A 13,709-nucleotide genomic window follows, 5' to 3' on the forward strand; every position below is an offset into this window, starting at 1 on the left:
TGTTTGTAGTTTTTCATTTTGTTTACTCGCAGAAACGTCAAACTTTCAGTCTTGGATCGATTTTTTTGTTTGTTTGTTTTTTTTCGTCCGTCAAACTTAACCAAACTTGAGCAAACTTTCTCACCCGGCGTGAATGAGTTTCAAACCGCGAGATTTCTCGAGAAATTAAGAATTAGTATTTTATTTATTTAGGATTTATGAAAAAAAAAGAGGATTTTTTTTTTTTTTTTCTTAAGGGGGGGCAAGTGGGGATTAACGTGCGTGATGGGGGTGGGGGATCACGCACGACCGGCGGGACTCAACCAGGGCGACTTGACCGGTTTACACGCCATCGCGTGCGAACACGCCGGTTCTCGTGACAGCGGGACAGATGCTCCTTCTGCGCGGCGGCGGCGGCGGCGGCGGCGGCGGCGCTACGGCGCATGCTCGGCCGCCCGGCCGACAGGCGAACGACGGCCGGCCGTCCCGCCGCGAAACGGTGAGTAGAAAACTACGATATGTGTGTGTGTGTGTGTGATCGAGGTGTGTGTTTTTTCGGGGTGCAGGTAGTTTCCCTCCCGCGTTCAGGGCGTGCGGGACGGCTTTGAGTCCGTGCGTGCATGCATGCGTGAGAGGGAGAGACACGCAACTGCCCGCGTCCCGAGTTGGTGATCCGATCCACTTTATTTTTAGAGATTTCTTCTCAAGACACGGAGGGATATGTTTGTTTTTGTGTGTTTACGGTCGTTCTGGATGCGGGTTTTTGACGTGCACGGAGACGCAACTCTTCACCCTGAAGACCTCCGTGATCCCGCACCTTCTCCAGGCCGGCGGGATGATTGATTGACAGGAACCCCTCTCTCACGTCACATCTTCTTCTTCTTTTTTTTATCATAATCAACACATTTTTGCAAGAGAATGAGCCGAAAACAGCAGGATCCATTTAAATAACTCCAAATAGCAGCGTTGGAGTAAAAAGGGGGGTTTTGCAGGATAGTTTTGATATGTATTTTTTGGAAATGCTTCACCTGTTGAGGTCTTCTCCTGCTTGCTTCCGGATGGTTCCCGGCCCCCTGACACCTGGGTCGTCCGGGGCGCTCCTCTCCGCATCTTCCGTGGGCTTATGAAGGGGATCAGGGCCGGGACCCTGGGAGGATTACGGCGTTTTAAGCCCGCCGTACGGATTCGGTTGCATGCCGCAAAGCACCGCTGCACGAGGATTCCGGTGACTTGTGTGTGTGTGCATTTTAATTTCAGTTTGCATGCGTGTGTGTGTGTGTGTGTGTGATCTAGACATGCGTGGCTGGCCTTCTGTGCGTGCAGCTCCGTGAGGAGGGGGTGCTGAGGTCATTGTGTCTCCGGGGGATCTCATGATGGAGAAGGAAGAGGAGGGGGCGTCCGGCGGCGACAACCACAAGACACAGGTCATCCTTCACCTGCAGCCCATCCTCCACCCGGGGTAACGCTTCTCATTTTTGATATATATATATTTTTTTTGATTAGATGGCACTTTACTGTCATTACTGCAGGGTAACAGCGGTGAGCATGGAAGCGGAAGTGTAAAAAAGCAGCAAGCGTAGATTCACTAAAATAATGAACAGTATTTACATGTGATTGACAGATTTCCTGCTCTACACATCCTTTTTTTATTTTGTTAAAAAAAAAAAAAATCTGTCAATCACTTGCATCACATATTATAAAATAATTAATATTATATTTATATAAATATAATTATTTTCTTAAAAATGTATATATTTATAAATAAATATATCTATATAAAAATATAGATATTTTCCTAAAAATGTATATATTTATATAAATAATATTTATTTAAGATATATATTTTTTATAAATATATAATTGTATACATTCATATATATAAATATATTTATATAATATTTAAATGGGATATGTGATCCAAGTGATATATTCATATTATTATTTTCATATAAATGTATATCTTTATGTAAATACATCTATATAATGTTTACATGGAATATGTGATACAAGTGATTGAAAGCTTAAAATTTTTTTTTGAACAAAATAAAAAAGGATGTGCATGTAAACATTATATAGATGTATTTATATAAAGATCTACATTTATATGAAAATAAATATATACTTTTATGTAAATATATACATTTTTAGGAGAAAAAAAATAAATTATGAACATATACATTTTTAAGAATATATTTATGTTTATATAAATATAATATAAATTATATTATATAGTCATATACAGATAAAAATGTGCATTAAATGGAGTAGACCGCACCATTGATCAGTTAAGCTATTTTTAGCATAGGTCATTTTTTTTTTTTTTATTGTTCTGCTGAACAAGAAACACAGAGACGTCTTTTGCATGAGAAATGCAAAACTCATTTCTCAGCCGGCACTCAGCCGAGGAAACTCGTTGTGCGTGTTTCTGTTGCCTCCTGCAGGGTGAGTCCGGACACTGCAGAAACCGGCGCCGCCACCACCGTCTTGGCGATCCAGGCTCACCACGGTAGGCGGAACCGCGGACGGTCGCTCGTAGAAACGTTTGTTTAACACGCGCAGTTTGGATTTTCGAGCCTTTGGTGAATCTGCACGGGCCGCGTTCATCCTCCGTTTTCCGACCTTCAGATGACGGTAAAGCTGAAGGAGAGGCGGTGGAGTACGGCTACCCCATCACCTGCGGAGACAGCAAGGCCGTCTTGCTGTTCAAGAAGTTCGTCTGCCCCGGGATCAACGTCAGATGTGTTAAAGTGAGTCGTCGTCCGATCGTTTTCTCCGCTCGGCCGGCGTATCTTTATGAGCTCGTCCTTTTCCGACAGTTCAACGACCAGCTCATCAGCCCCAAGCAGTTTGTCCACCTGGCAGGGAAAGCCACCCTGAAGGACTGGAAGAGGGCCATCAGACTGGGAGGAGTGATGCTCAGGTAGCCTTTTCGAAATAAAAGCACCCCTACCGTCTTATCGGACGAATAACCAGCCTTTTTTTGTCATGGTTTGAGGGAAAACGTCTTCTGCTTGTCAAACCAACTGACCAATTTAGCCAAATTCTCCACCGTCAACTCAGGTAAATTTTATTACCATAATTTCCTGACTATTGAGCGCACCTGAGTATAAGCCGCACCAGGTAAAAATGACAAAAAATTACAAAAATCATCTACATCGGTTGGTTATAACATGAGATATTTACACACAAACATGATTTTTTTGTATTTTTAATTAAACGTAACATCCACAAATACGTACTGGAAATACCATTTCCCCAAACAGTGGCCGTAACACAGCCGATGAAAAAGATGAATAATTAATAAAACAATGAAAAGTTCATTTTCCATCCCCGCTTCGTCCGACTCCCGCGCGCTAAAACCGTTAAAGTCGTCTTTTTCGGTGACGGAATTGAACGGCCTCGGAATTTCGCGGTCATTTCATCGATCCCATGTGACGAGGCGAGATGTTTTGGCGGCGTGAAGCCCGTTAGCTCCCCAAAAAATCCATAAATTATCCACATCGTTGTTTGAGCCGCAGTGTTCAAAGACCTGAGCAATTTACACAATTTACACCAAAGTAAGTATTTTTCAATCCATATTGAATTTAGAAACTCCTTATTTTCTCCTTAGGTTTAATTTTGTATGGATGATTACACACAAAATAATGTTGGTATATTTATATGATCATTAATGCCAAAAAATTTAAACGTTTACATGATCATTAATGCCAAAAAATTCAAATTGCAATTTTAATTTTGTTCGCTTTACATGATACTTAGTTGATCCACGCATGAAAATTAGCCAAAATAATTGTCCAACCCTGTTCTCGACCTCCGATTCCAGCATCCGTCTACCAATAAATTCACCGTCCCTCCTGGAGACAAACAGCTATTCTGGTGATCAGGGTCTCCGGTGAACCTCCTGCAGGTGTTTGGACTTCGGGAGGAACCCGGAGAACCTTGAGGAACCCCAGGCAGACACGGGGAGAACGTTGAGCTTCCAAACAGGAAGCAACCCTGTGGAATTCCCACAGGAGTAGAGGATCTAAACAGTTCGCTAACTCCTGAAGGTCGTGGATGCCCTCCGGGAGTTGAAGAAACGGGTTTGAAAATTCAAATGGAAGGCGGTAATATCATCTCTCACGCCTGTAACGAGCCTCCGTCTCCGACCCGCCGCCGCCGCCGCCGCATCCCTCAAACTGTCGCCGGGCGGGATCGTTATCGCGGCGGGATCGAATAACATAGGAACGAGCCGCACGGCGATCCTTCTTCCGCGCCCGCCATCGTGTTTGCGCTTGTTCCCGGCGTAACGCCGAGTCAATACACCCGTTCCGTCACCGATCCCGTCTCCGTTTGTCCGCAAGCGTCTCCGAGGATCCGAGCCGACGGCGAAACCCTCACCCCTTCCTCTTCCTCTCGTGCAGAAAAATGATGGACTCCGGCCAGATCGATTTCTACCAGCACGACAGCGTCTGCAGCAACACCTGCCGCAGCACGAAATTCGATATGCTGATCAACAGCGCTCAGCTCCCCCTGGGGACGCCGGCGCTGCCCAGCCCGTCCTGCCCGGCGCCGGACGCTCTCGGAGGACGGGTTCCTCTCCTGACAGGTGGTTTTTAGCCGGCGTTTGCTGTTTCGCGGACGCTCGGCCTCCCGCGCTGATGTTTATCCGGTGTTTTTCAGGCGCGGCAGAAGTGGAGGAGGCCCTGGAGGAGAAGTTCAAGGTGGCGGCGTGGAGCGCCGGTCCGGCCCGGCTCGGAAACGCCGCCAACGGCATCGGAGTCAAGAGGAAGAGGAGCGACGCGACTGGTAAATGGAGATGTTTGTTGAATTCTTAAGGCCACTGTGAACTTTGCATTTTTTAAAGGGAACCTGCGTATGCTATGCTACGTTTTAGTCGCGTGTTGCCGGTTGTAAATCAGACCCGTTTCCGGTGAGAGTTGGACTCTTCATAACCAGTACGGACAGAATTTCGTCGAGGGGATCCGGTTTGGCGGCCGCAGGATGGAGTCTCTGCTTTTTGCAGATGATGTGGTTCTGTCGGTGTCATCGGGTCGTGATCTCCAGCTCTCGGCGGAACGGGAGTGTGAAGCGTTCCAAATCCGAGACCCGTGGTGCTCAACCGGAAACGGACGGAGGTTCATGTATCTAAAGGTCTTGTGCAGCATTTCGGACTCTGGAGCTGGACTCAATTTACCGGTGGATCTACGTTTCCAACCTCACCGATGGCCACGAGCCGTGGGTCGCGACCGAAACGAACGAGATCGTGAATACAAGCGGCCGAAATGAGATTTCCCAGGACGGGCTGGTCTCGGGGTCCCCACAGAGGAGCTGGAAGATGGATGGATCGATGGATGTTTCATTCGCGCAATGCATGTTGGGTTGATGACTGTTACCTCCTGAGAGGTCGTCGTGTGTTTCGGGGTGTTTTCTTAGTAGTAGTAGTAGTAAGTAGTCCTGAGAGGGTTTCGGTAACTGATTGCAGTCCCCTATTGGTCCCTTCAGTACTGGCCGTGACGTCATTCTGAAAAAAAAGAAACATCGTAGGAGCCAAGGGCTTCACACTTTCGCTCACTTCTTGCGCTAAACGAATGCACGCCATATCGCTTGTATTCACGTGTCTGCATACTTTCGCTCCCAATCTTTTGTTTGGTCTCACAGCTCTAGACAGACCAAACAAAAAGAAAGCATAAGGTCTTCGGCTCCAACAATTTGTCTTTTTCTCTGGAATGAGCGCCACGGAAAACAACACCCCAAAAAAAACACACAACCGCCCCAAGGGATGTAACGATGACCTCTCGAGGCTGCGACTGTTAACATTGGCTTTCTGCTAGTGTTAGCTTTGGCTCGGTGCGGTACAAACGCTAATAACGGTGCATTGTGCTGCTTTTGGGTTTGATTTCCAGTTCAGGGGAAGCCAAGGGGCTGATGCTAAGCTAAGGATCCGTGTCGGTGTTCTCGCCGCTTCCCCGCGGATGCGTTTAGCCGAGGGAAGCTGCTTAAAGAGCTCACGGTTGCTGCTAGTTTTGACGCTAAAGCTGAAAGTTCCTCTGAGACGGCGTGAAGCCCGAGATGCTAGGACGTCGACATCGGCACGATCGCGGAGGAAGCCAACGCTCGGTCAGCAGAACGGTTCCAGAAGTCTGCGGTCAACATCCGCTCTCGCTCTGTTAGCATAGCGACGCAGTTAGCGCACGCAAACCGGCGACTTGGGCGACTCTTTTTTTCAGTCTTCATCCTGAAGCTCATTCTATTTCCGCGTTCCCTTCCTCGCTAAGGGGGAGGCTACGAGCAAAAAGTTTTTTTTTTTTTTTTTTTTTTTACAATTTTAAACAAACCAAGATGTTTTGAGAAATGTAATTATCATTTTTTTTTTGTGTCGCTTGTACAAACATCCATCAAATAGGACAATAAGGCCTCAGCGGGCGGGGATCGCTTTAAGCGCGGAAAATATGAGCTTCTCCGACGGCGGCGGCCTCATTAGCATTCAGCTCGACCCGCCGGCGGTAAATTCTGATATGTACATTTGGAGACCATCCCCTTCAAAAAGGGAAGCAAAGGTTAAATGATTAAAGGGGTGGAACAGAGGCGTGTGTGTTAGTGTGTGTGTGTGTGTGTGCGACCTGAAAGCTGTGTGACATTTCATCTCCACTGATGATGGGGAGCCGCCATAGTTTACACGCCGGGGTGTGGATGTAATTTAATCAAATTTACGACTTAGCAAGAGTGTATTCAAAACTACCCGGCAAGTCATGCTGTGATATTTGCGGTGGGATCTTCTGCGGGAGCAGCAGGCGGAGGAACATCTAGGGAGAAGGATGCTGAGGTTGGAGGAGGTCTGGAGGAAGAGGTGTTTATGAATGGAGGGACGCAGGACGGGACGTTAGATGGAGGCAGATGATTGGCTGTGGTCTCGGAGGAAAAGGAGAAAGAAAATACGAGGTGTTTTTCACATTTTTGCCCCCTTTTTTTTTTTTTGTCTTCACATTTCCACACGTCTGATACGAAAAAAAACCCGGCGGGTTCTCGCAAAAAGACACCCAACGCTGGAGATGTTATGCAACAAACAAGGGGAGCGATTTGAAAAACAACTTCCTGGCTAGAAAGGAACGTGTGGAGAGGAAAGAAAACCAAACAGGAAGCGCAAATCTCTGTGGAGATACGCGGTCGTGGAAGATCCTTCAGGAAGAAGGATCTCCAGCTCCAGCTGGAGCGTCTTTCTCCTCCTTCCAGATCCGACAGTCTCACGTCTGAAGTTTGGCGCGTCTGAGTCAACAAGGCCGTTTCTAGAGCCTGGCGGCCATTTTTGTAGTCCAAGTCTGAGTCAGCGGGGTCACGTCAGGGGACTGTGTGCTCACGTGTTCACACACACACACACACACACGGACACGGACATGGACACACACACACACACATGCATGCATGCTGATGTAGTTCCTAGAGAAGTCTGGTATCTGGACATAAGTTGAGTCACGAGCACCAAAATGGGGAAAAAGTCATTGAACCACTTACACATAGCCCAAGTTGTGTGGCTGTGTGTGTGTGTGTGTGTGTGTGTGTGTGTGTGTGCGATTTCCATGACTTCTTCTACATGGCTCAGTGGATGTTTTGCTTTATATATTTGTATATATATATATATATATATAAATACATATGTGTGTGTGTATATATAAACATATACGTATATGTGTGTGTGTTTGTATATGTATGTGTATGTATATATGTGTGTGTGTGTGTGCGTATATATACACATATATGTGTATACATATTTATTTGTATATATACACAGACACACACACACACACATTTTTGTATATATATATATATATATATATATATATATATATATATATGTGTGCATTTATATATAAATTAATTAAATTAAAGTTTAATGAAAACAAAATCCAAGAATGGGGAAAAAACACAGTAAGGGTGAAAATGACAACCAAAACGACAACATAAACAGAGGGACAATAGCGATGATAAAAATCAAATAAACTAGTTAATAATCGGGAGTTTGGACCGTTATTCCAAGCTGACCCCGATGGAAGTGACCCGATAAACGACGAGATCTTTCCGACGGACCGATGGAAGGTAAACCTGCGAAAAACCCGTTTTTTTTTTCTTTTCCAGATGGGGTTCTGAGCCTGTGGAGGGGAGTGTCGGACTCGGGCCTGATGGGGGAGGTCCTGGCCGGCCTTCAGACGGAGCTGCTCGCCACGCTTCGGGGAGTGGAGCTCCGCAGCGAGAGGGCCGGCCTGCAGGAGACGGGTGAGTCCCCGTCCGGGAGCGTTTCGGGAAAAAAAAAAGGAAAAGGGGGTTTAACCGTCTTAATCCACCGGATTCGTCCGGTGTGGGTGACTCCTCGAGGTGGCGGCGGTGGAAATGATTGCCTCGGTTTTAAAATACAAAGGGACTGAACGGGGTTTTTCCGCGGAGGATAAAGGAGAAATGACATGGCGGGAACTCAAACACAAAAGTCTCCTTCTGGAAATGACATCCCGCTTGCTGAAGATAATCCTGCAGATTTTGTTCTGAGCGGCTTCATGTGGAAACCAAAGGCGCTTTCACACCGCGGGGACTTTTTGCACTTCCTAAAACCTCTTGGGGAACCAGGCGGCTTCTTGCTGCTCTGCTTGTAGAGGAACCAGAGCCCTTGGACCTTCGGCTCCTAGAACCATTGAAGCTCCTAGACCTTTTTACAGGTCCATAGGAACTCACATCTTGTGGAGCTCTGTTTTTAAAAGACTTTCTTTGGAGCGTGGAGGAGGTCCGAGCTCTCGTTAGCTAACGGCTAACAGGGTTCTTCACACTCCAACCATCCGATCGTTCGTGCTTGTCGTTCCATGAAGCTTCAACCTCCGTGTTCTTGTCTTCTTCTTCTTCTTCTTCTTCTTGGTGGTTTGTTCATGCACCTTACTGCCTGCTGGAATGGAAAATTGAAGGGAGGAGACTCATTCCTGGATTCAACCATGAAACCGCTGACAGTGGAGTCGGCGCTTTAATATAAGATAAGATAAGATAAGATAAGACCAACTTTATTAATCCCGAAGGAAATTGTTGTGCCAGAGTTACAGAAAATATAACAGTAATAAATAATAAAAAGAAAAAGGCAGAATTAGAAATAAAAATAAACTATAAACTATAAAGTGTCTCAGTGAAACTATAAAGTGTCTTAGTAAACAAGTGATAAAACTACAAGTGTCTTAGTAACAAGTGAGGTAAGGAGTGCACAATAGTATGATAAAAGGAAAAATTGTAGTGTCGCTGTTATGAAATGAAATATTGCACAGTTTTTTTTTTTTTTTTTTTTTGTTTTATCTTCAGCGGCTGGAAGGAGACGCTGCCGTTGAGGTTTTGGAACGGGACTTTATTTTCCTTGAGCTTGGCCGGCGAAGCCGACGGACGGAACGGTCCGGCGACGGGCGAGCGGGAAAATAGTTTCCGAAGAACGTCGTTCGTATTCGTGCTAACCGCTGCGCGTCGTCTCGCTCTGCCAGATGCGTTGGTTCTGAACTCCCTGTGCGAGACCTTCGGGCTCCTGGACTCGGTGAAGCAGGCTCTGGACCAGCGGCGCCGCCAGAGCGAAGACGACCGGGTCCTGGATGGCGTCTACGGTGAGAGACAAGTCTGGTCCCGAATCCGTCGGACGGCTTTCACGTCTGAGCTGTTTCTCCGTAGAGTTGGAGGAACTCTGGGAGGAGAGGAGGAAGCAGGGTTGCGTCCAGAGTCCCGCCGATAAAGATCGCCGTCCACCTCGCCGTCCGAGCCCGTCCGCCAGGCAAACGGGGGACGTTCTCCCGCCTCCCGCGAACCACCGCCCGGCCGGGAGGAACCGCGAGCCTGGTGGGAGACGGGACAGGAAGGAGGACGCCGCCGGGATCCGTCTGGACGTCAGGGACGCGAAGTTCAAGCAGGACCTGCAGTCCGTCGTAGAGGACTTAGTGGCGACGGAGAGCGCGCATGACGTGGGGAAGGGCGGGTTCGGGAAAAGAGGGTTCAAAAAATAAGTCGATGGACGGACGCTTCCAACGCTGGTCCCTCCGTCGCTGAGATGAACAGAAGATATTTGTAGGCAAACCGTCTCGGACACCCGTTTGTAAGATTCCAAGTCACTCGGTTCTCGCTTGTACCCGCTCTCCTCAAGTTCGGTCGTAGAGGCGACGTAGCGGTTAGCATGTGGTCGGATTCCAACAAGGGTTCTTCCTGTGTGGAGTCGCCATATCTGCGTTTGGTTCCTCGAGGTTCCTCCAAACAAATGCAGGAGCTTCATTGGAGACCACGAACGGCCCAGATGAGCGACTGAGAAGGTGAATGGTTGTTTATCTCCAAATGTATCCCTGTGATAAATCGGTTCGGGTTGAACCTCCTCTCGCCCGATCGCAGCCGGGATAGGCTGACCTTTGACCCCGAGTGCATGACGAGCACGATGAACGAACCAATGAATGGAGTTCGGTCGTACGTTCAGGTTAGTTGTTTCCGTTTGTGTAAACGTTTCCCCTTTGCATTCACGAACCGTTCGTTCTTCTAATCGATTCGTCGCCGCTGAAATCGACCCCGGGGTCTGATTTTCACGCCCTGGACGGTTCAGAAGTGTCTTCTGATCCGAAACCAGCTCCCGCTTTCAAACACATCCTTTATCGACGTTCACCGCAAATTATTTTCAGACACGTTTGTTTACGTTTGATCGACCGCCCGAGTTGATGTGGATTCGTTCCAGTGTCGTCCGAAATAAATCTCTATTCTTCCACCAGGAAAAGGTTCTTCATTTAAACCCTTGTTAATTTTTCTCTCAGCCCGACGGCGAGGGCGGCTCGCGCTGCTCGGACCCGACTCGGCCTCCGAATCCGAATCCGTTTGATGAACCGAGTCAATCCGGACGTCCTTCAAAGATAATTTTATCAAATTGTTCGACGGTCGCAGCAGAAAAAGCACAGGGTTCCCGGTCAAAGCGAAAGTCTGTTTACCATTTTACGGCGTCCTTCAGATGCACGCCGTCCGCTCCGAAGGTGTCCGGCTGACCTCGCAAGCATTTCGGAGGTTACCGGAGCAGAAACCTTGAGCGTTGGGTGACCTTCTGCCTCGACTGGTGAAGCAAGAGCGCGATACCGACAGAGGATCTCCTTCTAATAGTACCCGCCGCGCTAGCAGCTACATGCTAATAGCCGATGTTATACTTTGCCAGCTGTACAATGAATACCGCTGTTGGACGCCTGGCTCGAAGCGGCGGTAGATACAAGGTTGTCTTGCGAAGGTACATGAGTGCAGGTGGAACAGCGACGAGAGAAGTGCATCATGGGATCTCCTGGCAGCATAACTAGCGGCTAGCGGAGCGCTAACTATAAGCTTTTCTCAAAAAGAAAGGTTTGGAGCCGATTCTTAGACGAATAGATGGCGTCGTCCCCCCGGATGGACCTCGGAGGACGGTTCTGCAGAAGCTCGTGAGTGATGTGGATTCTACCTCTGGAGCATACATGTCACACTCTGGGTTCCAGGAGTCGTCATAGCGACCTGATGCTAACCCTGGCACTGTGCTAGCCCTGCAAAAAACGGCAAAAAGAAAGGCAGAGAATCAGAGTAGATCAGTGTGAAGCAAACTGAACTATAATTAACGTTTACGTTTTGTTGCTACTTAAAGAAGTGGGCTTGAATATTATGATTAGTTCGTTGGTTTATTATTCTTATTTTATTTTTACATTCATTATTAGGAATAAGGTTACTGTTGAAATTCAATTTAGAAGGCTGTAAATACAAAGAGGCGTATCATTTTTTTTTCCTTTTTTATTTAAGAAATTAATGCCATTGATGTGTTTTTTAATTTCAATTTTGCATTTGTGCAATATTAAGTTACTATAATTTCTGGACTATAAGCCACTACTTTTTCACACGCTTTAAATAACGACACGGCTTATTTAGGGATTTTTTTGGGGGGCGAATGAGCTTTACGACACCAAAACATTTAGCATCGTCACATGAGACCCGTTAAATTCTGAGGCCGTTCGATTCCGACACCGACGAAGACGACTTTAACGGTTTTAGCGTGCGGGAGGACTAAGAAGGACAAAACTATTTACAGTACGTATTTGTGGATGTTACCGCTATGTATTTGATTTAAAGTTAAAAAAATGTTTGTGTGTAAAAATCTCATGTTACAACATGGACACCTGCGGCTTATAGACAAGTGTGGCGTTTATATGTACACATAGATTTATTTAGTTATTTTCAGCCATCGCGGCTTATATTCAGGTGTGCTCAATAGTCTGGAAAATCTTTTTTTAATTTTTTCATATTTATAATTAGCCTGAGGAAAAAGATTACTGTGGAAATTTAATTCAGGAGGCTGCAAATAAATAGCAGTCACGATAAAAGGGGAATATGATTTTTATTTAATTTTTGTTTAAAAAATGAATGCCGTTGTGTGTTTTTTATTTGAATTTCAATTTTGCATTCGTGCGATATTAAGTTACCCTCATTTCCGAACTACAAGCCGCTAATTTTTCACACGCTTTCAACAACGATGTGGCTAATTTTTTAAGAAAAAAGCATTTTGGGTATGTATTTGTGAAAGTTACCGGTATGTATTTAATTAAAATTAAAAAGATGTAGACGGTGGCTTATAGACCTTTGTGGTATTTATAGGTACACATAGATTTATTTAGTTATTTTTATCTGGTGGGGCTTATATTCAGGTGCGCACAATAGTCCGGAAAAAATGGCAACAAAATGAACTTTGCCCGAGGTGATTGTGGAGAATTTGGCCAAATTGTTAAATTAGTTTGAGAAACAGAAGAATTTTTCTCTCAAACCAAAAAAAAAAAAAATGTATTTATACTTTTTTTTCTATCAGCTTTGTTACAGGCTCTGTTTGGGGAAAAAAAAAGCATTTCTTGTACCTATTTTTTCGATGTTACCGGTTTGTATTTAATTCGAAGTTTAAAAAAAAAAAGTTTTTGTGTAAATATCTCACGTTACAACGTGGTCACCTGCGGCCTACATATGTACATATTTATCTATTTACTTGATTTATTGATTTACAGCCGGTGCGGCTTATATTCAGGTGCGCCCAATAGTCAGGAAAACACGGTACATATTATATTGAATATTCCATATTCAGTGTTTACGCAAAACTTTTTTGGATCCACATGAAAAGGCTCATTGGAGGAAGTTTTTTTCAATAATAATCAATGTTGGCCAACGACTTTCCCAGATTTTGAATTTTTGAGTATTTGACACCCCTGCGTTAGCTAAATGTAGTTTCATCTTCAATCCACCTACTGCGCGTGTCACGAGTGTGACCTATACATACGTACACATATATTTATTCATTCTATTTCATTTTTTAATATGTTTATTGCCTGTGCGGCTTTTATTCAGATGCGCTCGACAGTCCAGAAAATACAGTATATATTGCAAAGTATTATGCCGCCTGCTCCATATTCAGTTTTTAAGCAAAACTTGGGTTCATTGTTATATTTATTTCGGTGTATCAAATATCAATGTTAGTCCCAGTTTTGAATTTCGCCCCGCTGTGTTTGTCAGTTTGACACCCCCGTTCTGGAGATTCGGACCGGATCCGAATCTGAATGTATGCAGGCGCTTTTCATCACCGTTCAAAATATCATCGAATCTACGAGGCGGGATCCGGGGTCGGTTCCGGAGCGAGTTCGGGCCGAAAAATAAAGAGAAAAACCCTCTCCGGCGAGACAAACGGCGGCACCTTGAACAATCGGGTCGTAAAAGGACCGCCGGGC

The 13,709-nt window shown here is 45.7% G+C and overlaps 1 protein-coding gene across 2 annotated transcripts; it reads left to right on the forward strand.

Moving 5' to 3' along the window:
• The first annotated feature begins 295 nt into the window (after positions 1–295).
• On the forward strand, positions 296–11,042 carry LOC147229645 (glucocorticoid modulatory element-binding protein 1-like). 2 transcript variants are annotated; one of them, XM_086155901.1, is made up of 10 exons: positions 296–478; positions 1,273–1,438; positions 2,421–2,485; positions 2,605–2,726; positions 2,796–2,899; positions 4,383–4,567; positions 4,642–4,767; positions 8,092–8,229; positions 9,459–9,575; positions 9,640–11,041. In XM_086155901.1, exons 2-10 carry the CDS (start codon positions 1,350–1,352, stop codon positions 9,966–9,968), a joined length of 1,275 nt encoding a protein of 424 aa, XP_086012027.1. In that variant the 5' UTR covers positions 296–478; positions 1,273–1,349; the 3' UTR covers positions 9,969–11,041. The 2 variants fall into 2 exon arrangements, with proteins under 2 accessions (XP_086012027.1, XP_086012028.1); XM_086155902.1 differs by lacking the exon at positions 296–478 and having other exon boundaries at positions 1,338–1,438; positions 9,640–11,042.
• The last annotated feature ends 2,667 nt before the right edge of the window (positions 11,043–13,709 follow it).

This window comes from Fistularia commersonii, chromosome 11 (assembly GCF_037954325.1).
Source record: "Fistularia commersonii isolate RoL2024-O1a breed Wild chromosome 11, RoL_Fcom_v1.0, whole genome shotgun sequence".
Lineage (NCBI taxonomy): Eukaryota > Metazoa > Chordata > Actinopteri > Syngnathiformes > Fistulariidae > Fistularia > Fistularia commersonii.

Excerpts from the sequence above, each read along its gene's own strand:
- LOC147229645 (XM_086155901.1), top strand. The coding sequence starts at position 1,350 with ATGATGGAGAAGGAAGAGGAGGGGGCGTCCGGCGGCGACAACCACAAG. Across the intron at positions 1,439-2,420 it reads CAGCCCATCCTCCACCCGGG|GGTGAGTCCGGACACTGCAG; the intron begins GTAACGCTTCTC and ends TGCCTCCTGCAG. Across the intron at positions 2,727-2,795 it reads TCAACGTCAGATGTGTTAAA|TTCAACGACCAGCTCATCAG; the intron begins GTGAGTCGTCGT and ends CTTTTCCGACAG.